The following is a 27,742-nucleotide window of genomic DNA, read 5'->3' as shown; positions in this document are numbered from 1 at the left end:
TGCATTTCAGTTACAAATCTTTTTTTTTCTTTTCTTTTTGTTGAATAAAGATCTAAAATTGAATGATAAGCAAATAAATATTGCACTGAAGATCAAAAGTGGTGAGTGATGAAGAGAATAACCGATAAGTTAGTGCTAACACTATACCTGCTTGGAACTAAACATCAAGATCTTTCCCATAAGGTCTAAGTACTAAATTACACAATGTTTTTAATAATTAAGATTTAGCACCAACAAACCACAGATTGACTACATAGCTGCATATCCATGCCAAAAATGTGCTTAATTTTCAAGTGGCATTTACAAGTGCACTAGTAAGATTACAGATACCTTCTCTTTTTGGGTCTACGATTAAAGGTATCTGCTGGGAGGTAAAGTACAAGCAACAAGGAAGATTTCATACACAAGACCATTTCAGGATTCATTCTATATGTGTCTGCTGAAATTAAATATGTACAATGCAACTATGAGAACTCGAAATCCTACAAGGTTGTACAAAAAAAGATTTGTTTCCTGTAAAGTAAGCTCTTAAGGGAAAATTAAAGAATCTCAACCAATAATGAAAAAATCAACAGTTGATATTACATGCGTGTACATAACCAATTATGATTATTAAATTTTACACCATTGATTCTGCCGTTAATGGTTGAGATGCCTCAATTTTCTGTCAAGCTACCCATTTTAGAGGAACTAAATCCCCCCTCCACCGGAAAGCCGCACAGAGTGAGAACAGGAGCTGCCAATTTTTTGTTTTTTTTGTTTTTGTCTTTGACAGGTGTAGTAGACCCTGTTCGGAAAACTCTGGCAGTCCCTCCCTATAGATGACTTTCCCGGGAGAGCTGCCAATTAACTACCACCAATCTATTTAAGCCATATTCAAATATATGTACACCTGATAAATTTTTGTTCATTGAAAATAAGAGCAGGGCAGGTTTTCCCTTGAACGCCAGATCTACCAACAACAAAACCATCATTTTGTTCATCAGCAGGCATGAGAGACTCTTGTTGCAGTGAACAGAACAATCAGCCTCTATCTATTTAAGATTCAAAGATCCGGACCGAATCCCGAATCTCCTGACGACAAACAGGACACTTGGGTGACACTTCACCTTCAACTGATATGGCACACCCTTGGCAACATACAAGATGCCCACATGGAATGAAAACAGAACGCCTTCTCCTCATCAGGCATATAACACATAACTGTCCATCTGGAACATCTTCAGTCTCGTCATCCAGATGAGGATCAACATTAACACTGACAGTTTGCCTTTGTTGCTGGAGCTGCCTTTGCTGCTTCCATTGTTTCCACTTATTCCAGTTCCTGACAACGGAAGAAAGATTAATTATCTCCAAAACAATTCTAATAACCAAAAATTATCAATATTTTCAAATCATCTCTATAACCTTGATCATCATGACCAAGTTTATCAAACCAAGAAACCCAACGTATTTCAATTTCATATTCTCAAATTCAAACAAAATCTAAAGCCAGCATGATTAACAAAATCCAAAGCATCATGTATAAACAATAAGAATAAAAACACTGGTCAGGAAAAACAATATACCTCACAACTGCATAGCTAAGGACCCCAACTGACATTGAACCAAGAACAATACCACTCCAAAATAGTATTTTTGTTTTGAAGGAAAGATCTACTATCATCTGATCTTTATCCAAGTCAGACCTACAAAAAACATGAATTAGTTAATGTTTACATAGCTCTACGCACTCAAATCTGTAACTAGGAGAAAGAAAGAAAAAAGCATCAATTATTCAGTATTAGTCTTATGGACAAAAAAGTAATAGACTTGAAACAGGATCCTTTATCAAAAGCAATTGATACTTCAAAGGAAGTACCTTTACTTATTGACAATATGTGCAATGTAAACCTAAACCTCACATTGATGAGTCCCAACCCACCTTTCATGGTCACCAGTGTCGGTATAGAAATAAATCAAATAGTTAAAAAAAAATAGGACAGAATCACTACAATATTAAAAAGCAACAACATTAAGCTACCTTAAAATGAAACAAATCCCGACTACTACACCCTAAACCTTAAATCAACAATATAATAGCTTATTTCAAGGAGTAGGAAGTTACAGAAAATATGGTAGATCTTTGCATGACTTAATTTCAGCAATTCCATTTCTTAAATTGCAAAGGCCTACAGCACTGATATCCTTCCCCAAGGGAAGAATTTTCTCTTCATCTAGTAGTCCAACCTGCAGAAAGGAAACATCCTATGTAAACATTTCATAATGTCAAAAATCAAAATCATTTCATATGTAAACATTTAAGTAACAATCTCACAAGAGACAGGGCCAGAAAGAAGAAACTCCAAAAAGAATGATGAGTAAAATAGCACAGGTATAGAGTTTGAACATAAGTCCATATTGTTGCAAAAAAGAATAGGGAATATTAACTTACCGGATACTCATGCCCAAAGAGTGCCTGTAAGAATGAATAAGGAGACGGACTTATGGGTTGCAATTTATGATAAACTGTTATCAGAGGTAATGGGTGTCTTGAGCCATCCAAGTTGACAACCACATACTCGGGATATGGCTGCCGGCCAACATCAATGAGAACAAAAGGCACCTAGATTAAGAATATAATTAGAATATCAAGAAAAAAAAATTGCCATTATTGTATCTTAGAATATTCTAGTGTATCTTAAAGGACTTTTCAGGAGTAGTTTCAATATATCACAATTTGTTTCGTTAATTGATTACAGTTAGAAGTTTCTTACAAGTATAAATAGGACTTACAATTTTGTATTTTCTAACTCATCACTATACATCATAGATCAATATTGAATATTATTACTCAGAGTTAGATCCCTTTAATTTAACAAGATATCAAAGTGGTGTCTTCCTTTGTGGCCTGCTCCCTCTTGTTACACATCCAATATTGCCATCTTGGTCCACGCCCTCCAAAGGATTTTGGTTGTGTTCTCAGTATGATCATCTCCTAGCCTATCCTTTGTGTTTTCAGGTCTAGTCCAGCTTTTTCTCAACTTTTTTTGCGGGGTAGAGTGTTTGTCCCCCCCCCCCCCCCATTCAGGTTCTTAATAAATCTCTACTTTTGCACTCTTCCCTTTTGGCATTATATTATTATTATTGGTTCTTCAATGCCAGCATGGCAATGAGGGGGAGGGTGAAAATGATAATGTTACATCTCTATATTTAGATTTTCCAGCAAATTGATCATCCAACAATCCATTTACAATTGTCCCAATGGTGGTCTTTCTTCCCATAGATGATTATTTTGACGGAATATTGACTGTGACTTACACTAGCCCTGGTTATTTTGAGAATGATAATGTTACATCTCCAATCCTAAGCGTTGTTGTTTGCCATTACATCATATTTCTACCTTTGAGTTTATCTTCTTGTATTTTAATTTTTAAATTTATAACAAATTTAAGCTTAGTATGTATTATTTTGAGGGGAGGATTAAAATATGTTAAAAATATTTCATAATATTCATTATACCTTAGAACATTTTAGAGTATCAGACGAACTATTAGAAGTGATTTCAGTACTTCAAAATTTTCTCCATTATCTGATTAAGATTTGGAGTCATAAAAATAACATTACTTTGTATCAGCTCACCCTCTAACCATTACAACTGAGATCAGATCCTTCTAAAAAAATTTGGTTGATTTTACTGACCTTGGCTACCCTCAGCTGAAGAATACCCATGGTGCACCAATTTATGCAACAAGGGATTGCAAGTTATATATTATTTAAACCATCGATTAATTATGGATGTAAACAAATATAATAGGGATATCCGAGCATGCCCCCACATGTACTGCACAGGATGAGACAGAAACTTCCTCATTGTTGTAAAGTATGGTGACTTTTACACTACTCAAAACATCAAATTTTATCCCATCAAACTCAAACACCTTGATAAGATTATACCCAATATGTACCAAAGTTAGGGAGTACCTTTCTTAAGGATGTAGACTCTTGCTGTCTCCACGATCTTGTAACAATGGCTCGAAGATCAGAAGTCCACCCAAACAAGCCCTTCCATTCATTGTATATACACTTCATAACAATAAAAAGAAAATTAAAACATTATTCTTGTAAATCACAATTAGATAGCATGACATTTGAGTCGGAATCAAATTCAAACGACAATAAAAAATTTACGTGTCTAAGACATGAAAACCATAATGCCTAACGGATGGCCAAATATCATTTAAACAATTAAACAAGATTAATTATTCAAATTACAAATATCTTTAGTGTTCATTACCTACCCATTTTCTCCCACTCCATCATAGAAGATTAGTACTAAAACAAAACAAACAAGCTCAGACCAGTGAAGTATCATTAGCCATTATACTGTATCCAGCGAAAAGCGAAATCAATCAATGAGGCATAGGGTGAGCTAACTGAAAATTAATTTTAACCAAAGTTGTGGAGCAGGGTTAAAACAGTTTCTGGTTTACTTTCCAATTATTTTGAATCAAGTGTAAAATGATTTTCATTCCACAATTTCCAATTTTCCACTTAACACATTAAACCCTAAAACCTAAATAGTGTTAAAACACAATCCCAAAATTTCCAACCAAACCACAAAAATGGTGAATTATGAACCCCGAAAAACCCTCCCTGTGTTCAATCGCACGATAATCTCAACAATTGTGAGCCAAACCAAGACGAACAAGTTGAAGAACAGTTACCGTTTCAGTTCTTTGAAGGATGACACCTCTGTCACCGGTCTCACGTGAAACCAAGACGCCGGGGCGGAAGGTTTTCCAGCTGCCGTCGACGGCGGCCTTGGCGTCAACGGTGCCGCGGACAATAACGATTTTGCCATCGTCGTCGTCGGTGAGGAGCGAGCGGAGGTCGGAGACGGAGAGGGAAGGGGCGTGGTTGATCTTGCGAAGGGCGGCGGAGGTGGCGGTGAATTTGACGATGGTGCGGACGGCGGCGTAGGCTATGGCTAAACCCAAAACGGCGCCGTCGAAGGATAGGGCTAGTTGGGAGAGAAGGGAGACTAGTGCTTGCTCTTGTGAAGACATTGTTCGTTCATTCCTTCGCGCTCTTCGTAACCATCTCTTGTTAGTTGTGAAGCTTGAAGGAACTTCACAAATGACAACCACATTGTCGTTTATAGCTTTTTGTTTGGTTTATGAGAGAAATAAATAAATTAGACACTAAATAAATTTTATACAATGTTTGGTATGATGATTGATGAGATTAGAGGAGGGAAAGGATTTTTTTTTAGTTGAATAAGGTTTTTTATCCTAAAATATATAATGATAATTAGATATAAATTCATGAAGTTAATGGTGGGCAGTAGACACCGAATGAGTGTCGGTTGCAGTAGTTAAAAGTGTTTGTTTGACTTTCTAAAATCGAAAGTTTGATCTTTATGACACGCGTTCTTAGAAGAATATTTGACCTTAACCACACTTTGGTTGAATGAGGTTGCCTCAAAAAAGATATATGTTGTTAAACCAAAAGAAAAAGGTTAATGAAGGAAACAATTGGCATAACAAAGACTCAACTCCCTTCCATGCACATTTTGTGAGTTTTTTTTATCTTCCTAAACATAACCAATGGTGATTCATTGACCACCGGTGGATGATATACTGCCCAAAGTGAAAAGAGTGAAGAATAACAAAAAAAAATGTTTATTTAGTCCTAAAACTGCCTGAAACATAGGTGCCCGAGTTCTTAATCATTTTGGAAACATTATGTTCCTTACGTTTTATGGTCCCCTAAACACATCTTATATGTTTTCTATTTCTTACATGACTCCAATATGGCTCTTTACACGTTCACCAAGCAGGGTTTTTAATTTCTAGGGTGAAGATTTTACTTTTCAAACTACTTCTCTACTCTGCATAAATTGTTTCTTTAAGTGATCAATATTATGTTTTAATTTCACACTACTACCATTTGAAAGTTTTATCGCACTACTCTGAGTTACTCTCTTACATGTTTTTCTTTTCTATATGAGTAATATGACGCTTAGCCCTCTCTCCCTCTCTAAACAGCCATTTTGGTCCTTGATTGTGTTCACTTGAGACGAAGTGGTACTCATACTTTTAAAATGGTCGTTTTTCATCCTTCAATGTGTCGCCGTCGGTCAAGTTAGTCCTTGGTTCAGTTTTCCGTTAGTCCCTGAGACGGAAAATGCCAAATGTCACCATTTTTGTCACATTGGCTTGACACGTCATCAATGACCCACATCTTATTATGTCAATTTAGTCCACTCAGAAAATTAAAAAAAAAACTTTCCACTTACAAAAAAATCATCTCATTCCAGACGCCCATTCCAATTCTAATGAACATGAATACATAATTAAATTCAACAACCTTTCATTATCATCTTCAACAATAAAATGGGTAAGAAAAATAAAAATAAAAACCCAGAAAATCACATTTATTCATCCTCATCTTCAACAACCTTTCATCATCTTCATCCTTCAAAACAAGAACCCAGAAACAAATCTTTCACTCATCCTCTTGAAATTTCTAGCACTTTCAACATTGAAAATACAGAAACCAGATACACAAAACTTCAAGAGAAAAAGAGAAAACCCAAGAAAAACTAAGGAAGAACCCAGAAACCCTCACCCTGCGTGCAAAACCCTCACTCTCTCCCACTTCCCCCTTTCTTCCCTAAACAAAACCCTAATTCCTCTCCCTTTCTCTCCTCCAATGGCGAAATCCATCAGCCCAAACGCCATCCTCTGACTCTTCCTCAGATCTCCCCGAAATCATTGACCAAGTCGTCGATCTCAAGCAAAGCGGCATGAACCGATACATGTACGAATCGATTCTCTAGCACTAGGATTTTCGATTTCCATTTCCAGATTCACGATTTTCACCTATTTACCAGTGACAGTGGGTGGTGAGGACGAGTTTGAGAGTGAAGCCAAAAAAATAAAGCTTGCGAGGTTTCAAAAGCTAACAGTTACCAGATCTCAGAAACAAACACATTACACAGACATGGAAGAGGTTACGGTTGCAAAGAGAGAGTAAAAGAAAAGAAGAGGCAGAGAGTAGTGTTTCTTTTTCTTTCTTTTTCCTTGAGTCTGTACTGGAATCTTTATTTGCACTTCTTATGCTTATTTTTTTCATATATACATATTGGCTTAATAAGAAAAAAACTTGGGGCAAACATTGCATTCGTGAGTTTATGAGATTTGGACACAATTTTTTGTTTTTAATTTTGCTGATCTAGTTTAGTTTATTTTCATGGAGATGAAGATTTGGGGATTTTGTGTTTTGTTTTTTGGAAATGATAGAAAAAGAGGTGAGATTGCAGATGGAGATGAAGATGAGGTTGAAGATGATTAGGTATTTTTTGTAATTTGAATTAATAAATTCAGAGTTTTTATTAATTTTTTTTTGAGGGGACTAAATTGACATAATAAGATGTGGTTCATTGATGACCTGTCAAGCCAATGTGGCAAAAATAGTGACAATTGGCATTTTCCGTGACATGAACTAACGGAAAACTGAACCAAGGACTAACTTGACCGACGGCGACACATTGAGGGATGAAAAACGACCATTTTGAAAATATGAGGACCACTCCGTCTCAAGTGAACACAGTCAAGGACCAAAATGACTGTTTACTCCTCTCTTTTTATAGGTGTTCTTAGTTTTAAGTTTGGTTATGTTTTTATTTCTTCTACTTCAATGTATTTTTTTCAGTTTTTTTTTTCCAAATTTGAGTCTTTATTTTAGTTCTATTAAAATTTTAAGCAATTTTTTTTTGCTGCATTGGAAGAACTTTAAGCAATTTTTTTTGATACATCAGAAAATGTTAAGCAGATTTATTGAGATTAATTACTATGTATTGATATTTAAAAAAAAATTACACAGTCATTAAATTAGAATTCATCAATCAATCATATTAATTTGAATCTAAAAAAATCACAATAAAAAATGAATGGATGCATGTAAAATATTTTGCATATAAATTAAATTCATGTATTTATATGTTTTTAAATTTTGACTCTTCCTTTGACTGTATTATGCCGGGAGTTGGGTTTGGCACCCCACTTATGGGGCTTGGCACCCCACTTTATCAAATACGGAATTTAAAGTTCCGTATTCTCCATATTGAATACGGAACTTAAAATTCCGTACTGTATTTAAGTATGCGTGTCACATTTTCAACCATTCATTATATACTAAAATAGATACGGAATTTTATTTTCCGTATTGATATGGAAATTTAAATTCCGTATCTGTTTTAGTGGGGTGCAAAGCCTAAGGGGTGGGGCTCCAAACCCAACTCCCTCCCTATTATGCCCTAATAAACAGCTTCAAGTATGTGTTCCGGCTATTTCAAAAAAAAAAAAAAAAAAAGTATGTGTTCCGGCCCCCCAATTTCACCCTTTGTCTGATCTCACTAACCTCTTCCCTCTTTTTCTTTGTCTCCCTGCGGTTTCTCAGTACAGTGTATTCACCTGGTAAAACTTTTTTATCTTGTCTCCTTTCTTCTTTACTGCTGATTTTTTTTTACTGCATCTTAGCTATTGGTTCTATTCCATAACCACATCACTTCTTCTGGTCCCAGAATAGGTGTGACTGTGAAGGAGATAACCAGCAATAGGGTACGTAGGGTACATTTCCCGCTTAGACATTTTTTTCAAAAAATCTTCGACACCCTTTTTCATCTTACCCTAGGTTTTATTTTCAAAATCATTTTTTTTTCGCATACAGTTTGATTGAATGGTGGTTTATTGAGCTGTTAACTTGAGTTGATATGATGTTTGATTGTGTTTGATTGTGTTTGGGTGTCTAGTGTCTACATATAATTATATATGTGAATTTTTCCAAGTATAGTTATTTGAATATAGGCTTAAAGGGTCAATTGGCCCCTGAAATTGTAAAGGGAATCAGTTTTGGTCCCTGTAAAATTTTCGCATCAAATTGGGTCCTTTTAATTTATTTTTTAATCTAATTAAGGACAAAGTAGGTCAGCCGATGATGTGTCTTAATTTTTTCACTCTCACCTTTTCCACGTGGCTTTTTTATTTTTTTTAAATCTGAATAATGCCACATGTTATGATTAATTGAAAATCATTATCAATTCCTAATTAAATCATCCCAGCTCCAATTAAGCCTTAATTAACTCATCTCAGCCCTAATTAAGCTCCAAACCCCACCTGCAAATACCACCAAACCCAGAATCAAACCAAAAGAACCCAAAATCAAACCAAGAGAACCCAGACGTTCCACACCTCATAAATCTGGATCGAACCCAGATTCTGTTTGCGGCGAAGGATTGAAGAAGGGTAACGAAACTATGAGACAAAGACTCTACACTTGAACCCATCTTACTTGGGTTCATATCTCTCATACTTAACATCATAGCTTGACTAATGTTTATTCCATTTGCCAAAGCTTAAGGACATGAGGCGACCCATAGTTAACAATCTGCTTAAATCTTGGAGAGTTAAGCTCTTATATGTTTGTCTTGCTTCTACAAAATCATTTACAACTACCTTCTGCACTTCTGATCCAATAGAGTGGGGAAGTTGTCGTACAGTAGCTAAATACCACCTCAAAGCTTCTAAAGCTTCCACCAACATCATCTTCAACACATCATAATCAAAAAAAAAACCCAACCCAAATTTGCAAAGAAAAACTCAAATCTTCAAACAACACTGTCACACCACCCCCAACCCCACCCACACAAAGCCACCACCCCCAATCACCAACAATCCCCATAGAACCCCAAAACCCCATCTCAGATCTCCATGGTTGCGACGACGATGAAGCTTTTCCCTAGAGATAGAAAGCGAACACAGTAAGAGAGAGAAGGAGAAAGAGAAGAGGAGAAGAGTTTGGAACAATGGAATCGAAACCCAAAATCAATAATCTTGCTCCAGGCTGAGGTCGAGGCAGAGGCCAGCCGTGGTGGTGGAGATCAGAGGAGGAGGCGTTGATGTCGAGGTAGAAGCTAGCGGCGGTGGTGGCGAGATTACTCTCCTTCCCTTCTTCCTTCTCTTCTGCGTTCTTCTTCCGTCTCTTGCAGCTTTTTCCCCTTCCAGATTAGGTTAGTTAGGTTTAGTTTTAAGATTTAATTAGAATAAGTTTTATTTTTATTGAAATGAGATGGAATTAAAAATAAATGAATAACATTAGTTTCTAATTAAAGAAAAAGATAAAAGCCACATAAATTAAGTTTTGGAATTTTTCAATTAAAAAAAAATAAAATGCCACGTGGAAAAGCTGAGTAGGCTACACTTCAGCATCAAACACACTTTGTCCTTAATTGAATTAAATTTTTTTTATTAGGGACCCAATTTGATGCGAAAAATTTTCAGGCCCTGGAATTGATTCCCTTTACAATTTCAGGGGCCTTCTGATGTATTAAGCCTTGAATATATTGACATAATTTGGGGGAATTGTTTTCACATTTATGAATGAATTGAAACTAAATTAGGATATGTTGCCTAGTATAAGATATGTATCCGTTTCTAATGGTAGGAAATAGGTCAGATGGAGACATGGAGTTACATTTTTTTTGGTCTAGATTAGAATTAGAGGTGGATTTTCATCTACGATGATTAACACATTAGGAGTTTTTTATAATGTTAAGAATGAGCTTTCTTGTATAGTGGAGAAGAGGGAATGATTGAAGGTGATATGGTTCTCTTTATTCACATTGGGAACGATTTTGAAATGGTGTTATTTGCACTTAGCACCATTGCTCCTCTAACCAATAAGATAAGATGGAAATACTTTGAAATTGTAAATGTTAAATGATAGAATTCGATTAATTAATGGCAAACTCTTCCTAAAATGGTCTGAATTCTGCTAAGGGGGATATGTTTAGAAGGATGATCTACTTAACAAGGGTTTAGCAGTTAGGTAGTAGCAACTAGCAAGTTTGGAAATTAATTAACCAAAGTTCTGGATTTTGTATATAAATTCTATGGAAATTGCTGGGGGACTTTGTTTAGAATGATGATCTAAATATCTAATTAGACAGCTTATTTATCAGTGACTTATTTTGATCAGTTTCTTGAAAGTGATGCGTTGATGTTAGTGTTAAACAAATTCTTAAACTCAGGGCTAGTATCAGTACAATTCAAGTCTTTCTTTAAGATTTTGTTTATTTTTGCTTTTTTCTTTCTGGAATGATACATGAATCGAATTTGTTTGAAGTGATCTTTAAATTATAGAGTTTTATAGCATTCCTTTTACGAAATAATATATTATCTTGTCAGTGATCTCTATATACTTTTCCAGTGGTCTTCATGCAAATCTCTGTTTTGTTAGTGACCATATGAACTATAAGCAAAGCAAGTATTGCTTCTTTCCTTGTTATAGTTTAATGCAAGCAGTCTCTTCCATTCTTTTATCCACTAACACCTTTTTTTCATAATGTCCTTCTTTTTGAACTCATTGTATATATTAGGAATTGCTTTAGTTTGATTCTGTCATATTCTGCTAAACAATTTTAAAATTAATCTACTTTAAATTCTTCAAAGCCGAATTTACTTATCCACTAAAGGAACCAATTGAACAAATCAAAAGTATATCTTGCAGAAAGACCACTTAATCTGTATTATCTTGTCAATCATGTCATTATATATACATTTAACAAATTTACTACATTATACCTTGTAACTTATAATTTGGTAATGAAATAGGAATGGAATCGGAAAACGGCATGCAACAAAATGGAAAAAGACAAAGAGATCTTAGACAGTGGTCCAAGGAGGAGGATGAAGCCCTTCTCGACATTTTGATTGAAGCTGTGGATCAAGGTCAAAGACTTGATAATGGACAATTCCAAGCACATACTTTGGAAACAGCTGAGGTAAAATTGGAGCAAAAGTTTCCTGGATGTGGAATTAAGGTGAAACCACACATTGAATCTGCAATGAAGAGGTTAAGAACAACTTATCATACAATTTATGATATACTAAATCAAAGTGGATTTGGTTGGGACGATGAAAAAAAATTGATTGAGGTTAATGATGATGTGTGGAATGAGTATGTGAAGGTTAGTGTTTTCTTCTCTATTGTAAGTTCCTTTGTATCACTTTTTATTTCTTATTTCCATTTTGTATTCTTGTGTAGAGTCATCCAAATGCAAAAGATTATAGTTATACACAAAGTATACTTCTTGAAAAGCTTGCTCAAGCTTTTGGAAATGATCTCGCTACTGGTAAAGAAGCTGTTACCCCTGCCGATGTTGTTGAGGAGATGGATAAAGAAGAAGAACAAGTTAGAAGAAAACAAGAGGATATGGAAAGTCAGCCAATAAAAAGAAATAGAGGAACAAACTTGATTGCTAATAGCATTTCTGAACTAGGAAAGAATCTCGGGTACTGGCTTGAAAAAAGTTCTGAAAGATGGGCTGAAGTTGTAAATTGTCTTGGAGTTGACAAGCAAGTATTTGATGAGTCTAGGGGCCTCATAGATGAGTTGAAGAAAATGGATTTGACAGAACTCGAGCGTTTTGAGGTAGCAGAGAAAATTTTATCCATGCCTTATCGTTTGCACATATTTTGGGGTTGTGATGATGTTCACCGCCTTGCATATGTTAAAACGTTGATCTAGCACTTTGATAGGAAACTATGTCCCTTTACCATGTCCTTTTTGTTTATTGCTTATGGTGTTTTTTTCATTCTAGGGGGTTTTATTAATCTTGTGTATGCCCATGACTTATAAATCTATTTATGTTATTGACATTATTCATTTTAAGTATTACTTACTATTATTATTGTAGCTTATTTTAGATTCAAGAAAACATGTGAAAGAGCTGTGTATAGGAAGAAAGAAATAAATGTGCAATATTGGTCAAATACTCTTGCAAGTTGCAACTACATAGTTATAACTTATAATTATCTTAGGACTCGTAACTTTTTATGATTTAATGTGATGAGTTATGTGATGAAAATGAGGATTACGATAGAAAGAAAAAAGAGATGTACTTAGTAAAGATCACAAGAAAAAGTAGTATAAGTAAAACATTCTTGAATAAGAAAAAGCTTTAGAGCATACTTAGATTAAAACGATGACTCCATTACGCGTCCAATCTAGCTGGACCCATCAACTTTGCTCAAGGAAAAGCATTGTTTTTAGTTTTTCTTTCAGATGAATGACTATAAAAGCTGTTTAAAAAAGCTTGGTGTTTCTCTTGACAACACTGTCAAAAAAGTATGCAAATCATTGCCATTTATAATGCAGGTAACTTTGATCACAGCTACTCTCCAAGTAAGCACTTTGAAAAGTCCCTAAACACAGTCACAATATGAACACACACAAAAAAGCAAGGAAATATACCTTGCTTCCATTCCACTGAATCTGCTTTTTCTCCCATCCGTTTCAACTTTTTTATCAATTCTGACAATTTTTTAATCCTGATCTTCACTTTTTGGCCGGCTGTTTGTCCATCACTTCTGTCATCCAATCCCATTTAGATGGAAAACGATGTGTGAACGCCCACACACCGCAGACATTCAACAGACATCTCGAGTGAGAAATGTAAATAAGAGAGAAGTAATTAACATCTTATATATAAGAAGAAAGAGACAAAGATAGAGAGAAGAATGACATGTCTATTAAGTGTCTACACTGTTTGTATATTCGAGTATTCGAGTATCAATGCTATATTTGGATTCCTTAGCCCATGACCCCCCCCCGTCTTTTCCCCCACTATAAATTCTTTCCTCAAGTTAATTAACAATCAAATTGGACCACTAAAAACAAACTCTCTTGACGCTCAATCCCATCAATGGCTACCACCTATGCTCACTCAAGCCAGTATGGCTCTTCCCAGAGATCATTGGGCATAGTGATGGCTCTAGTCTCCGCGGTGGTGTTATCCCCTTTATATGCCAATTCAAGGAGTGATAGGAGGCACTATGAATCAAAATGGAGCTCTGGTTTTGTTCTGCCTATGGTTCTTGCTGGACTCATAATTGCCATCAGAACAACCTCTTCTTCAAGGTCTTCTGTTTCATCTCCAAGAGCTTCACTTCTTCCATCTCCAGAACCTTCGTGGGTGCTTAGAATTGGAAGCTCTTCTTGGGGATTAGCTATGGTTTTGGTCATGCTCATGCTTGTTCATAATTGGAAAGCATCAGTTCAAGAGTTCTTTTGGAGATAGAGAGCCAGAGATGAGTTTGTTCATCGCTCTGAATTTGGTTAATTTTTATGCATGTTACATTATTGTGTACCATATTTTATGTATGTAATAATGTATGAGAAACTGAGATTTATGATTACCAATTTTGATGTTCTCATTTCAGCATTTTGATATCTCATATATAGGCTTTAAGCTGGTAATTATAGCAGGCCTAAGAATGGTTGGTTATTTCGAACCATAATAGCTGTAATCTACTTCTGTTAAGAGTGGAGAGAAAAAAACTATAGAGATTGAGCTGAATGAATCAGAATCACTAAAACTGATTTTGTTATCTCCTTTATTTATACTAGATTATCCTGACTACCGCTTGACTAACTAACATTTAGGATCAGTACAAACTAACTAAAAACAGAAAAACTGAACTTAAAGTTTAGCTAAATAACAGAAAAGAAATAAGTTCAAAGTAAACTAAGCTACTATCATTTAATTAATCTACCTATCTGACGTTATGCTCATATAATCGTGTTACCCCCCTCAAGCTGAAATGTCAAATGTGGGTGTTTAGTATTCTTAGCTTGGATAAGTTCTGATGAAATGTCCCTGCAGGCTGCAGCAAGGGGTTTTATTAGAATATCAGCAACTTGAGAAGATGACTTGATAGGTGACAAATGAAGAGTGCCCTCTAGAACCTTATCTCTTACTAAGTGAAATCTGTTTCAATGTGCTTACAGTTACACTCGTGAAAGACAGGATTGTGAGCAATGAGCAAAGCTAATTGATTATCATGGTTGATATCAACAGGCGTAGAGTCACAAATGTTGAAATTTCAAAGCAAATAGATGATACATTGAGCCTCACATGAAGCTTGTGCTGTTGTGCAAATGCTCTATACTCAGCTTCAGAAGAGGACCGAGACATTCCCTATCAGAATCTATAAAACTTGTGAGCTTAAGAGAAGGTTTTGTGGGAAAAAACAAGCCACTACCAAGGCTTTCTTTGAGATACCTAAGAATTCTCAAAGCTTCATGGAAATGAAGTGTGGTAAGGGATGCTAAAAATTGACCAAGACTCCCCACGGCATAGGATATATCACAAAACAAGCCACTACCAAGGCTTTCTTTGAGATACCTAAGAATTCTCAAAGCTTCTTGGAAATGAAGTGTGGTAAGGGATGCTAAAAACTGACCAAGACTCCCCACAGCATAGGATATATCTGGTCTGGTAAGGTAAATCAATCTTCCCAAAAGTGTTCTATATATTGTTGGAGCTGGAAGAGGATCTCCTGAAGTTTTGTGTAATTTGACTATTGAATCCATGGGTGTGGAGCAATGTTTTGCTGGCAGAAGACCATTATCTTCCGGCAGATCCGTGGTATACTTCCTTTGATATAAAGCAATCCCCTCTTTGCTTCTTGCAATTTCAAAACCTAGGAGTTATTTAAGATCTTGATGCTAAAAGTATGATCCAATAACTATGTGCATAAAGTCTATGTGGAATCCTTCATCTAACTAGGATTACCATGTAGAATACTGTCTAAGCAAAAATTAAGTACATAAGGATTATTTTGAATAAAAAAAACTTGAGGGTCCAAAGGGTAAGAAAATAAATTTAAGTGACCATTTTAGACTAACCTATCACATGGACTAAAAGCCTTAACTTAAAAGTAGCCGGCACATTTTGTTTATAATAATCTTATGCATGTCATTCCAAATATAAATGGTCAAATTTGAATTTTATACCAAAAAGTTTTTAAGACTACTTGGCCTGTTTAACATGTTCTTTTGCATCTTGTTATACATTGCACTGTACGTAAAATACAATCACAAGGGTCGCTGCCGCTCTTAGTAGTTAGTACGCTATCTGCAATAAAGGGATATCCTTAGAAATAACATGCCCTGCCAGAAATACCTGAAGACTCAATAAAGATAAAACTATTTGGGAAAGATATTCAAAATAAAACTTGAAACACTAGGTGTATTGAATAGATGAGGACCATTAGCCCAACTACATAAACCAATCATTCATTGGATAATTGAATCTAGTTAGCAAGTTCAAACTAGTAACATATATAGTTGTTATGTACAACAGAGATATATACAACATAACTGTTTCTAAGATATGTAGAAGGAACAGATGTGAAAGCCAAGCAAGGGTCAGCTTCTTGAACCAACCATGCCCGTGCCTGATACAGTTAGGCCTCGATCATACATGCGTTGGATTTCTTCCCTATATTCTGTGAGATACTTGTCAGGTATGGCAGGTGTAAGCTCCACCACATCTCCCATCTTCAACTTGCAAGAGGGATCACTTACAGGCTTGTGGTTCAGCCTTGGCCTCAATTCTTCCTTCAGTGGGAACCTGTATGTCATCACCCGAGAGCTCGACCGCCCCGCTCTCTCCAACAAATCCATTACTGTCGAGTTTGCACGAAGTTCTTGGACCGACATCTGCATATATATCCATTCAGGCACAAACATAATTAGGGTGTGTTTGTGTACACAGCATATTTAAGCGCTCATGGCACTTGTCACATAAGCATTTAGTCATAAGCTAAGTTGAGAAACATATTGATATAAGTTGAAAATAGGTTATAGGTAAGAACAAGCTCATATTCATGAACAGCCTATGGAAATAAACTCAAAACAACTTATAGGTAGGTCATAAGCTATTTACAAAAGCTCTCCCAAATACTAGCATAAGCACTTATGTCATCAGATAAACGGGGCCTTAATACATAAGATTCAATATGACAAGATCACAATGTTTCTAAAGTGTGATTTTGCATGAAATGACAATTTTTACTTTATCTCACCAATTTCAACACTATCAACATGATAACTATCAAACCATGGACTGAAGAAATAGAAAATGAGAAACTAAATATTAACGAATTTCTTGTACAAACCTTGTCATTCTCAATCATGATAATGAAAACAGGTCCCTCCTCACCATTATCAGGCTTATAAGAATATGGGCAATCAGCGGCATGAGAAGGGAATTTGCATGGTGACTTGATTGAATCAGCATATCCCACAGACGAACAATCTTTACTCATTGCCTCGCACTGCCAGGTGACAACCCATCGAGCCCACTCAACCATCTGGAGCACGAACGAAGAATGTTGACAGTCATCTTCCTTGTATCTCCAATGAGCAGCGAACCCGAATTCTGCTTGTAAATGCATGTCTTTTGTCCGAATTTGCACCTCTAGGGGAACCTTGCCTTCACCCATCACCACAGTGTGCAGAGATTGATACCTGTGAATTACAAGTCAAAATCAGATATGATATTGAGATGGCCACTTGCAAGTTCACATATGATTATGAGCTACAACATACCCATTGAACTTGGGGCAAGATATGTAATCTTTCAGCTTTCCAGGTATCTCATACCATAACTTGTGAACAACTGTTAAGGCTTTATAACAGTCTTCTTCCTTGTCAACAATCAAGCGCAGCCCATAAATATCATGGATATCATCTATAGATAGTTTCTTCCTACAAATACATAAACAAATGAAAGAACTAAGGATTTGTAATGTACAAAAAATACCATCCAGCATGTCATGTCAGGTAAAAATGACTCACGCTTTAAACTAATTTATTTATTAGTTGTTTCAAAACAATACCACCACAAAAGCCATGCAATTGACCTTTACTCTAATCTAAAACAACTAAAACAACAACTCTGAAATTTATATGAAGTTACTCATTAACACTTCAACAAAAACTCTTTAATCTGAAACTGAATTTGGTCAATACTTCAAACAATCTTCCCTCCCTTACCAATGAAGGTAATTCCTAGTAACATGTTTGCATTTTTTTATTTTCCAAATGAAAGATAAACATGAGTGAAAATATTGGAGAAGCTAAATAAAAGAGGGAAAAGTGTAACATACTTTAGCATTTTGCAATAGACGCTGTACAAGCTTTTGTGTCGCCCAGAAATGACATGGTAAGAAATGCCTTCATCTTTAAGAGCTTGCTCCAATCTCTCTATTGCAGAAGCAATCATTACATCATCATAGGAATCAACAAGCTTTGATGAAAGCTCCTCATATTGGATTGGATATAGATGCTTAAAACACAAATTTTCTAATTGTTCCTTCCAACTAGATATTCCTAAGCGGTTGGCTAAAGGTGCGAAAATCTCCAAAGTCTCCTTTGCAAACCTTTGTTGTTTGGCCACCGGCAACGCATCTAGTGTCATCATATTATGTAGTCGATCTGCCAATTTAATGAGGACGGCTCTTGCATCTGCCATGGCAAGGAACATTGTATGCAGGCGATCTGCTTCAACTGACTTGCTAGCTGTGTTATTTTCACGAGCCAGCTTGCTTAAGTGACTCAATTTAGAAACCTACAATGCCATAATGATCAGTTAGAATTTTGAAGGAACAAACTATAAAAGAATCAAAATAATGAGTATAATATAGATTTCTATAAAAATGCCAATAGCGAGCATTACAAAAAGAAAAAATGAAAGAAAAACAGTATGTAACCAAAGCACAGAGATGATTAAGTATTAACACTACCATAGAAAGCTAAGTGAATAAACTTAGTGCAACCTATTGAATTTGTAATGTCATTGTCAACCTATATTGATTAATAACTACAAATATCAAGCTTGAAAAACTTCAAAACAAAAATATAGTTCTCAAATTAGAGAAAGGCAACATAAAGAGGACAACATCTTCCAAAAACCACACAATGGGTCGAAGACTTAAAATTATTAAAAAAAAACCTACAGCTCCAAAATTAATTGTTTCTTCTCTACACTTCTACATGGCCACCACAAGACTACCAGTTATGCTTTAACAAAACAAGAGAAAACTCACCCATCAAATTCTCTCTATGCAGAGGATGAGGATTTATAGTATATGCTAAAATTTACAAGAAACAATCCTATGTGCAGCAACAAAACTACCCCTTCAACTGAAGTACAAAAGATCATTCATGGCCGAGGACCACTATGGTGAGTTGCATCCAACTCAGCCTTTATCCAAACTATTTAGGACATCTAACCTCATCCAAAACATTCAACAAAAACAACACACAAAAACTATATTTTCTCCAAGCTTGTTCCAATGTTTCACTATATTCTGATTAAGTTTTAGCAGCCAAATAACAAACGGGTTAGTCATTCCCACTAGCACTAAATCTATGAAAATTTCAGTTATAATATATATAGTAGGGGTTGATTCAAATGCTAATTAATTAATTATGAACATGCAGATTACAGACATCAAATTCCATGATCTAAAATCACGTGCATTTATTGGTCAACACCAAAAATGTTTTCTCACCCCTTCCACTAGATCAGCAACTCCAGCGCCAAACATCCCAAATATGTAATCATAAGTTAGAAAAGCGTCATCAAGGGTGTCATGCAAAAGCCCAGCAGCAACTACTGTGGAGTTGGCACCGATCATAGCCAGCAGCACAGCAGTTTCCAGACAATGCTGCAAATAGGGATCTCCACTAGCTCGCATCTATAGAAAACAAATGATTCATCAATAAATTTCAACTCAACAAAACAACAAACTCACAACCACAAATCAAAAACACAAAAGAGTTTTATTCACCTGTCCTCTGTGAGCTTTCTCTGCTTCACAAAAAGCCTTGATAACGAACTCTTCACAAAAGATCTTGTGCCTCAACTGAGCCCCCAGCAGCAACTTCTTAGCGTAGGGCTCAAAGCCACCCTCCACAAAAGTATCATCCAAATTGAAGGTCAACTCATCCACCAGGGCAGAAGAGGCACCTCCATCTATATCACCACCACGAAATTTGACACTTGATGAATCATAATCCAAGCAAGAACCCAAAGCATTCCTCACAAACCCATCAAAGAGGCCACTCGTCCCACCAACCCTTTCACACCCGATCCTCACCGGGATTGATCCCTTAGCAACCGAACGAACGGTGCTGCCGCCGCCGCCGCTGCTACAGGAAACAGGACCATGGAAAACAGACACAGGGCTCTGATCCCTCTTCCAAGAAGACCCACCAAATTTACTCGGCGAATACGAGAACGAGCTGCTCAGATCCTTCAATTCATCCTCATCTACGGTGCCGCAGAAGCTCGACGACAACGGCGCGTGCTTCACCACCGCCGCCGGAGATGAGAACAAACACGAAAGCCCACCCGTTACCGCCTTCTGCGACGTCGACGCGGTCGCTGTCGATGCCGGCGAGGAAGATCTAGCTCCCAATTCAAAGTCATAGGAAGCATGCGGGCAAGGATGCGGTGGTGAACACACACTGCTCGGTGGACTCGCGTATAGAGCTATAGTAGAAACCGCCATAACACAAAAGCTTCTTCTTCAATTTGGGAAATTAGGGTTTCCAATTCCAAACTCAAGCACCCAAATAAATGGTAGTTACAATTTTTTTTTTCTAATTTTCACAAATCTAAGGAAAAAGAAATATAACCCAACAATTAGATTGATTTTTTCTTCTTAATTTTCTAAGAAACCCAGAAGAAATATATGCAAGCTTTAAGTCACAAGTTGCTGTATTGGTGGAGTGAAAAAGAGGAAAAGAATTTTCCCTGTGCTTGTGTATACAGATCTTATAAAAAAAATAAAGGGAATGGAAATTGGTTGAAGAATTCAGAGATTTTCAATATTTTTTTTCTTGGTAATGAAATTGATTAGTATATATACAGAGTTTTGAAGGTGGGCGGAGAAAAGAACCCTAAAATGGGGAAGAATTTACAAACAAGGACCTGGATTTGGAGGAAAGATGGTCAAGTACGCTTGAAAATGGAGAGAGTAGGAAAGAGAAAGAGAGAGAGAGAGAGAGAGCTTCGTTTGTTGGTAGAAAACTGCAGAATCTGTTTGTTTATGTGAGAGATGTTGGAGGAAAATAAGGAAATGGCTCAGGGGCGTGAAATGGGGGGTGAAATGACGGTGTTGTCCTCGGGATGTTAGGGGAAATTAATGATGTTTGCGAAAGGTAAGGGGAAGTTAAATTAAGATTATTAAGTAGGAGTAGATAAGATTGGTTTTGTTTAATGTTGTCAGGGATTTGGTTTCGGTTCATTAGAGTAATGCAAAGGAGGTGGTGCGGAGATATTTCATCTACTTTTGGTACCAATTGGGCGTAGTTGCGGTCTACAATGAATCTAGAAGGAAATTAAAGCCACAAACAATTGTAAAAGGAGAAGAATATGTTTTTAAAAAAAAAAGAGAAGAATAAATGAATTAAAAAGAAAGAGAAAATTTTAAATTAAAAATGACCTTTTAATACAAAGTTAGATATGTTTGTTCAAATGCTAACAAGATTGATTATCTTAAATAAATTAGATTAAAGATTGACACATCTAGTTCATAAGCTATTAGAAAAGCTGGTTTTTTTTTTGAACATGAAAAGCTGGTTAAAAATTTATAAGTTAGTTAATAGGTGAAAACTAAAAGCTTAAAGCTCGATTTGCAAAAACAAAAACAGTGTTTGACAAAATTAGGTGTCGAACAAACTAAATTTGTACAATAAAAAATGACATATATATAATATACTTTTTAATTAGAATAAATCATGACCGTTATATTTAATTATAAATGATTCATATAAAAATAAATTAATAGTCATGTGATCACTTAGAAAAATATTATGATTTATTTTCATATTTTTAAATAAACAAATCTTTCTCACAAGATATATATATATTAGTGTTAGATTGCTCATGCAATTTCAACCTAGGTATGGTGAAGACAAAAAATTTCCATAATTGTGTAGCTCCTATATCACCTTTGAGAAATGGGGATTAAAGTATGTTTTTCAAATTTCAAATATTTTTTTTGCTTATTGAGGATTAAAAAATGCAATAAAAGGGATAATAAATAATAAATATCACCTTTGACAAATGAACAAAACAAATAATAAATGGAAGAACCTGCAATGGATGACTAGATGCAAGTGGGGGACAATTACTGTCGATAGAGTGCATTACGCCATTGATGCGTGTGTGTATTCAATCAATTGCCACTTTCTTATCCTCTACTCTTCTAGCATGTTTCTGATTCGATATAATTTTATAATTGCGTGCTAGCTTATCCTCTTTATGATTCTTAATGTTAAGGTAAATATTACAGGAATAATTTATAAAGTAGTTAATGGACATGTATTTTACCATTACAAGAATATTTAATTTTATGTTATTAACTTTACATGTATGCTTTTAATTTAATGCAATAGCAGTTCTTCATATGTGTCTGTTTTTTACTAGCACATCACTTTCAAAAGCAGGGTGTTCATGGCGCGGCTGATTAGATCGACAAAGCTCCAATTCAGATAATACTAACACCAACTATTTTTTATTAAATAACACCAAAAAATTTACCCAGTTGCATATTTGTAGTTCGATTTATTGGTACTGATTTTAAATTCATGTTTTTTTATTATATCGGCCGGAAACATAATTTTCCTGGTTTTTTATAATTAAAACTTGTTTTGGACGTTTCAGTACATAACATTGATTTGGTCGGTTTTAACCCAATTTAACCGGTTTTTGGTTTTTTTTTATAGGCAATAAGAATTAATATTGAAATGAAGGTGAGGGTGAGACCAAACAGATTTGGAAACTGGCTAAGAGCTGAAGGTGAGGGTGATCGACGCCACGGTGGAAGAAGAGAGGAAGCACTCTATGATGGAGAGGAGGAACAACAAGAGAAGGTTGACTCTGAGGCTCCCACAGATGCTATTACTGGTGCTGAAATTGCAGACAAGGAGGAGGTAGGTACAGGCTCACGTGTTCATGGCACCAATACCCCTAAGGTGGGAAAGTTCGTTGCGGGTGCTGTGGAGAAATTCTCCAAAGGATCAAGCACCGTGGGGACAGGTTCTGAGACTCAAAACATGAACAAGGAGATGCACTCCCGTGAAGGCAAGCAGGTGGATTTCTCATTCACGTCACCTGGACTAGGGAATAAAGTAGGAGCACGTGACAAAAGCTATAGAGCAAGAGGTGTGGTGATCCGTGAGGGAGGTGGAGCAGGAGGGGGAACCAAGCATGATATCCCTCCAATGAAGAGGTCGAGTGTGTCATCTTCCATACTTGGGCCATTGAGCACGGGGTTCTCACCCCCCCTAAAGAAGAAAAACACTGATGATGGATTGGGAATGGCGGAGACTGCGGTTGAGCAGTCCCGCTCACCTCAATGAAGATCCTATCGTGGAACTGTCGTGGGCTTGGGAACCTACAGACAGTACGGGTTTTGAAAAAACTCATCCACTCAAAAGATCCCGACGTGGTGTTCCTTATGGAGACTAAGTTGTATACATCAGAGGCTCTTCAACATAGAGGTATTTGTGGTTTACCTAACATTTTTCCTGTCCATTGTTCAGGGCGAGGGAATTCTAGAGCAGGTGGCTTATGCCTATGGTGGCGTAGTGATCTTCAATTGGAAATTATTAATGCATCATTGCACCATATTTTGTGCACTATTTTGCACCCTGATGAGGCAATCCCTATGACAATGGTTGGCCTTTATGGTTATCCGGAGGAGGGTAGGAAAATAGAGACATGGAACCTTATAAAAAATTTGGTGCCCCAGGACCCGAGGGCATGTGTGGTGATCGGAGACTTTAATGATATCCTCTCCCCCTTTGATAAATTGGGTGGGGACCCTCCCGACTTGGGACATATTCAGTGGGTTAATCAGATGTGTAGAGACTGTGGCTTGTTTGAGGTGGAGTTCTCAGGGAAGCGGTTCACTTGGTCTAATAATCGAACCGCTCCGGGAACTATTGAAGAGAGGCTTGATTTAGCTTTGGTTAATGATGAATGGACTGCACTTTGGCCAGTCACATCTATTGTGCATTTCCAGCGGCACCAGTCCGACCATAGCCCCATCTTATTAACGTGTGGTACCAGTAGAGGGCGAAAAGAACTCAAACGAACGCGTATGTTCCGATTTGAAGAGTTATGGCTTCAGGAGGGAGAAGAGTGTGCAGAGGTTGTAACTGAATCATGGTGCACAGGGGAAACAGATTTTCTTGCCAGAATTGCAGCTGTAAGTAGTGCTCTTAATGGTTGGAGCAGATCCAAGTTTGGAAACCTACCCAGGAAAATAGCTGATCAGCAAGCCTTGTTGCAAAACCTTCAGGGGAAAATCCAAACCGAGCAAGTGAGGTTGGCAACTAGTGAGGCATCAAAAGAGTTAGACAACTTGTTGGAGCAGGAGGAGATCTGGTGGGGTCAGAGGTCAAGAGCCACATGGCTGAAACATGGGGACAAAAACTCAAAATTTTTCCATCAGAAAGCGTCCCAAAGGCGTAAGAGGAATATGATTGAACAACTCAGAGATGATCGAGGAAGGAAATTTGAAGAGGATAAGGATATTTCTAGGGTCCTTATGGACTATTTTACTAACCTTTTGCCACTTCACATCCTTCGGGGGTGGAGGAGGTAACTTCTTTGGTTGCAGGCCGGCTTTCTACAGCTCACTTGACCATTCTCAGTGAGCCTTTCAGTAAGGAGGAGGTAGAGGAGGCGTTATTCCAGATGCACCCAACAAAAGCGCCAGGCATTGATGGTCTTCCTGCACTTTTTATCAGAAATTCTGGACTGTTATAGGGGAGGAGGTGTCAGAGTTTTGTCTTCAAATTTTGAGTGGTGGTCTATCACCAGGTATTATTAATCATACTTTGCTGGTTCTTATCCCTAAGATTAAAAAGGCTGAGCATGCGAACCAATATAGACCTATTAGTTTATGCAATGTTATTTTTAAGATTGTCACTAAGACAATTGCAAATAGGCTAAAATTGATTCTGCCGGATCTTATTAGTGAAAATCAGAGTGCGTTTGTCCCAGGGCGTTTAATAACTGATAATGCGTTGATTGCCTATGAATGTTTTCACTATATGAAGAAGAAAGTTACTGGCCGCAATGGCACTATGGCGCTAAAATTGGACATGTCCAAAGCGTATGACCGTATTGAATGGTCTTTTCTTGAGTCAGTTTTAAAACAGATGGGTTTTCCTGCGAGCTGGGTAAGTCTTATTATGAACTGTGTGACATCAGTGTCTTTTTCTATCATGTTAAACGGAAACCCTCAGCCTAGGTTTGAGCCACACAGGGGACTTAGACAAGGGGACCCTCTATCTCCTTATTTATTTATCCTGTGTGGGGAAGTTTTCTCGGCTCTAATTGAAAAATCTATTCTTTCATCTGACCTCACTGGCCTTAAAATTAGTAGGCATGCTCCTGCCATTTCTCATTTGCTTTTTGCAGATGACAGTGTCTTGTTTGCTCGAGCAAGAGTTGAGCAGGCCCTGTGCCTGAAAAAAATCCTCACCATCTATGAGAGAGCTTCTGGCCAGATGATTAACCTTGACAAATCTATGCTTTCTGTAAGCCGAAATGTACCTGATAATTGTTTTCATGAGCTTAAGCAGCTGTTGAATGTAAAGGCGGTGGAAAGCTATGACAAGTATTTGGGATTACCGACCATCATTGGTAAGTCTAAATCTCGAATCTTTCATTTTGTCAAGGATAGAGTTTGGAAAAAGCTTAAAGGATGGAAAGAGAAATTTTTATCACGAGCAGGGAGGGAAGTTTTGATTAAATCTGTAGTGCAAGCGATACCTTCTTATGTCATGTCTTGCTTTATTTTACCTGATGGTTTATGTACAGATATTGACCGCATGGTCTCAAAATTTTTCTGGGGCGGAGATCCGTCTAGACAAGGTCTACATTGGACTAAATGGGAGACCCTATGCAAGAATAAAACAGATGGTGGCTTGGGATTTAAAGACTTTAAATCTTTCAATTTGGCTTTGGTGGCAAAAAATTGGTGGCGTATTTATACGAAACCAGAGAGCCTTTTGGCGCGTATTTTCAAGGCGATATATTTTAATAACTGTGATTTGAGGTTGGCTAAAAAGGGTTTTCGCCCTAGCTATGCATGGTCTAGTATCATGAAAACCAGTTGGATTTTTGATAGTGGGGGTATGTGGAGGATTGGGGATGGAACCCAAGTAAATCTATGGACTGATAAATGGTTGCCTAGTGGGTCCTCCCCTATCTATAGGCAAGACCTTGCTGTAGAACTAGCTCTATCTAAGGTGGCCAATTTAATTAACCACGAGCAACACAGCTGGAAGAGAGACTTGATAGAATATGTTTTCAGTCCAAGCACAGCTGAGGAAATTATTTCAATCCCTTTGAGCACAAATGGGGGCCCGGATGTGCTGTTTTGGCCCACAGATTCGAGGGGTCAATACACTTCCAAGGCAGGTTACAACTTCCTAATGAACCAAGCGTCCCGTGCAGCTCCTTCATCATCCTCATCTGTCTTGTTCACAGCGGGGTTCTGGAAAGGCTTCTGGGCATCCACGGCCTTACCACGATGCAAGGAAGTGAGTTGGCGAGCGGTTTCTGGTTATCTTCCTTTGAGGGCGAAGCTGTTTCGGCGCCATGTCGATGTCGACCCAGGCTGTAATATATGTGCTGAAGAGAATGAGACAGAGGAGCACCTTTTTCTGCATTGTCCAGCGGCTCGTCAGGTCTGGTTTGCATCCCCTCTGTCTCTCCGCGTTGATAATTTTCTCACATTTGCAGATTTTTGGAGACACATTCATGAGCTTCATGATAGTGAAGCGATGGCTCTAGTCCAGACAACTATATACATGATGTGGGAGGCCCGCAATCACCACCAGTTCCGGCAACGACCTTCTTCAACGGAGCTCATCCTCCGGCGAGTAGCTAGTGTGCAGGCGGAGGTGCGTGTTGGTGCATCAGCTCCAGCTACGATAGAGAGAAATGTGGCTTGGCGTGGACCTGCTCGTGGAACTTATAAGTGCAATTTTGATGCTTCATTCGTTGATGGGGGAGCAGCCGGTTTGGGTATGGTGGTTCGCAATCACAGAGGTGAGGTGATGGCCTCCGCGTGCTCCTATCCAGTTCATGTTACCACTCCTCTTCTGGCTGAAGCAATGGCCATGCGGTGGTCCTTACAGCTCGCTATTGATTTGGGTTTCCGTCGGATTTCTCTGGAGACAGATTGCCTGCAGTTGTTTAACCACTGGCATGCAAAGGAGGATGGTCGGTCGTATTTGAGCTCCATTATTAATGATTGTCGTTTATTGAGTCATGCTTTTGATTTAGTTTCTGTTATGTTTGTTCGCCGTACGGGCAATACTGTTGCGGATTTTTTGGCTAAGAACTCGGAAGCTTATACCGATACGGTATGGGTGGAAGAGGTCCCTTTAGCCGCCGCACCGCTTATTGATGCTGATGTAATGAACCTGTTGCCGACTGGCTTTTAATATATTTGCAGTTGAATTTCAAAAAAAAAAAAAGAAGAAAGAGAAAGGAGCTAAGAGTAGTAGCTTATACAAAGACAAGAGACCAACTACTACCAAAGCTAAACTAATACCTCCAAGGAAAAAGACTTTAGAAAAAAGCCTCATTAAAATCTTACTAGGAAAAACCACCTTAGGAAAACCTAAGAAGGAAAAAGAGTACCCTTTTCTAAACTCAAAGGGAGATTCCAAGGAGGCCTAAAATAGTACAACATCTTAGCAACACCAGCAAAAGCCAAAGAGGCTTACAAGTCAAAGGAACCCAAATAAAATTAAACACCTTCCAAATGCAGATATGCACCAACCAATTCCTTCCACACAAGATTCAGAG

General features: G+C 37.3%; 5 protein-coding genes across 5 annotated transcripts; 3 read left to right on the top strand and 2 right to left on the bottom strand.

The window, feature by feature from the left end:
- Nucleotides 1–395: 395 nt before the first annotated feature.
- Nucleotides 396–5,144, bottom strand: LOC130746458 (E3 ubiquitin-protein ligase SPL2). The gene is made up of 6 exons (XM_057599086.1): nucleotides 4,707–5,144; nucleotides 3,964–4,065; nucleotides 2,435–2,605; nucleotides 2,108–2,229; nucleotides 1,569–1,688; nucleotides 396–1,324 (listed from the first exon to the last, which is right to left on the bottom strand). The coding sequence occupies exons 1-6, from the start codon at nucleotides 5,046–5,048 to the stop codon at nucleotides 1,039–1,041; spliced, it is 1,143 nt and encodes a 380-aa protein (XP_057455069.1). The 5' UTR covers nucleotides 5,049–5,144; the 3' UTR covers nucleotides 396–1,038.
- A 6,494-nt stretch (nucleotides 5,145–11,638) lies between these two features.
- On the top strand, nucleotides 11,639–12,664 carry LOC130742806 (uncharacterized protein At2g29880-like). Its single transcript, XM_057594906.1, has 2 exons — nucleotides 11,639–12,013; nucleotides 12,091–12,664. The coding sequence occupies exons 1-2, from the start codon at nucleotides 11,660–11,662 to the stop codon at nucleotides 12,571–12,573; spliced, it is 837 nt and encodes a 278-aa protein (XP_057450889.1). The 5' UTR covers nucleotides 11,639–11,659; the 3' UTR covers nucleotides 12,574–12,664.
- Nucleotides 12,665–13,540: 876 nt separating this feature from the next.
- On the top strand, nucleotides 13,541–14,259 carry LOC130746456 (uncharacterized). The gene has a single exon (XM_057599084.1). It carries the CDS (start codon nucleotides 13,751–13,753, stop codon nucleotides 14,123–14,125), a length of 375 nt encoding a protein of 124 aa, XP_057455067.1. The 5' UTR covers nucleotides 13,541–13,750; the 3' UTR covers nucleotides 14,126–14,259.
- A 1,792-nt stretch (nucleotides 14,260–16,051) lies between these two features.
- LOC130746455 (probable GTP diphosphokinase RSH2, chloroplastic) lies at nucleotides 16,052–20,946 on the bottom strand. Its single transcript, XM_057599083.1, has 6 exons — nucleotides 19,689–20,946; nucleotides 19,410–19,595; nucleotides 18,003–18,463; nucleotides 17,443–17,601; nucleotides 17,010–17,361; nucleotides 16,052–16,551 (listed from the first exon to the last, which is right to left on the bottom strand). The coding sequence occupies exons 1-6, from the start codon at nucleotides 20,409–20,411 to the stop codon at nucleotides 16,258–16,260; spliced, it is 2,175 nt and encodes a 724-aa protein (XP_057455066.1). The 5' UTR covers nucleotides 20,412–20,946; the 3' UTR covers nucleotides 16,052–16,257.
- Nucleotides 20,947–23,264: 2,318 nt separating this feature from the next.
- Nucleotides 23,265–27,375, top strand: LOC130744844 (uncharacterized). Its single transcript, XM_057597006.1, has 3 exons — nucleotides 23,265–23,409; nucleotides 23,452–24,455; nucleotides 24,838–27,375. Exons 1-3 carry the CDS (start codon nucleotides 23,265–23,267, stop codon nucleotides 27,373–27,375), a joined length of 3,687 nt encoding a protein of 1,228 aa, XP_057452989.1.
- Nucleotides 27,376–27,742: the final 367 nt, after the last annotated feature.

This window comes from Lotus japonicus, chromosome 3, assembly GCF_012489685.1.
Source record: "Lotus japonicus ecotype B-129 chromosome 3, LjGifu_v1.2".
Classification (NCBI taxonomy): domain Eukaryota; kingdom Viridiplantae; phylum Streptophyta; class Magnoliopsida; order Fabales; family Fabaceae; genus Lotus; species Lotus japonicus.
This window is presented reverse-complemented; position numbering and strand designations above follow the sequence as displayed.

Excerpts from the sequence above, each read along its gene's own strand:
- LOC130746458 (XM_057599086.1), bottom strand. The coding sequence starts at position 5,048 with ATGTCTTCACAAGAGCAAGCACTAGTCTCCCTTCTCTCCCAACTAGCC. Across the intron at positions 2,606-3,963 it reads AGTCTACATCCTTAAGAAAG|GTGCCTTTTGTTCTCATTGA; the intron begins GTACTCCCTAAC and ends TTCTTAATCTAG. Across the intron at positions 1,325-1,568 it reads CTTAGCTATGCAGTTGTGAG|GAACTGGAATAAGTGGAAAC; the intron begins GTATATTGTTTT and ends TTCCGTTGTCAG.
- LOC130742806 (XM_057594906.1), top strand. The coding sequence starts at position 11,660 with ATGGAATCGGAAAACGGCATGCAACAAAATGGAAAAAGACAAAGAGAT. Across the intron at positions 12,014-12,090 it reads TGTGGAATGAGTATGTGAAG|AGTCATCCAAATGCAAAAGA; the intron begins GTTAGTGTTTTC and ends ATTCTTGTGTAG.
- LOC130746456 (XM_057599084.1), top strand. The coding sequence starts at position 13,751 with ATGGCTACCACCTATGCTCACTCAAGCCAGTATGGCTCTTCCCAGAGA.
- LOC130746455 (XM_057599083.1), bottom strand. The coding sequence starts at position 20,411 with ATGGCGGTTTCTACTATAGCTCTATACGCGAGTCCACCGAGCAGTGTG. Across the intron at positions 18,464-19,409 it reads TTGCTGATCTAGTGGAAGGG|GTTTCTAAATTGAGTCACTT; the intron begins GTGAGAAAACAT and ends ATGGCATTGTAG. Across the intron at positions 17,362-17,442 it reads TCTTGCCCCAAGTTCAATGG|GTATCAATCTCTGCACACTG; the intron begins GTATGTTGTAGC and ends TGTAATTCACAG.
- LOC130744844 (XM_057597006.1), top strand. The coding sequence starts at position 23,265 with ATGAAGATCCTATCGTGGAACTGTCGTGGGCTTGGGAACCTACAGACA. Across the intron at positions 23,410-23,451 it reads AGAGGCTCTTCAACATAGAG|GGCGAGGGAATTCTAGAGCA; the intron begins GTATTTGTGGTT and ends TCCATTGTTCAG. Across the intron at positions 24,456-24,837 it reads AGGATAAGGATATTTCTAGG|ATTGTCACTAAGACAATTGC; the intron begins GTCCTTATGGAC and ends GTTATTTTTAAG.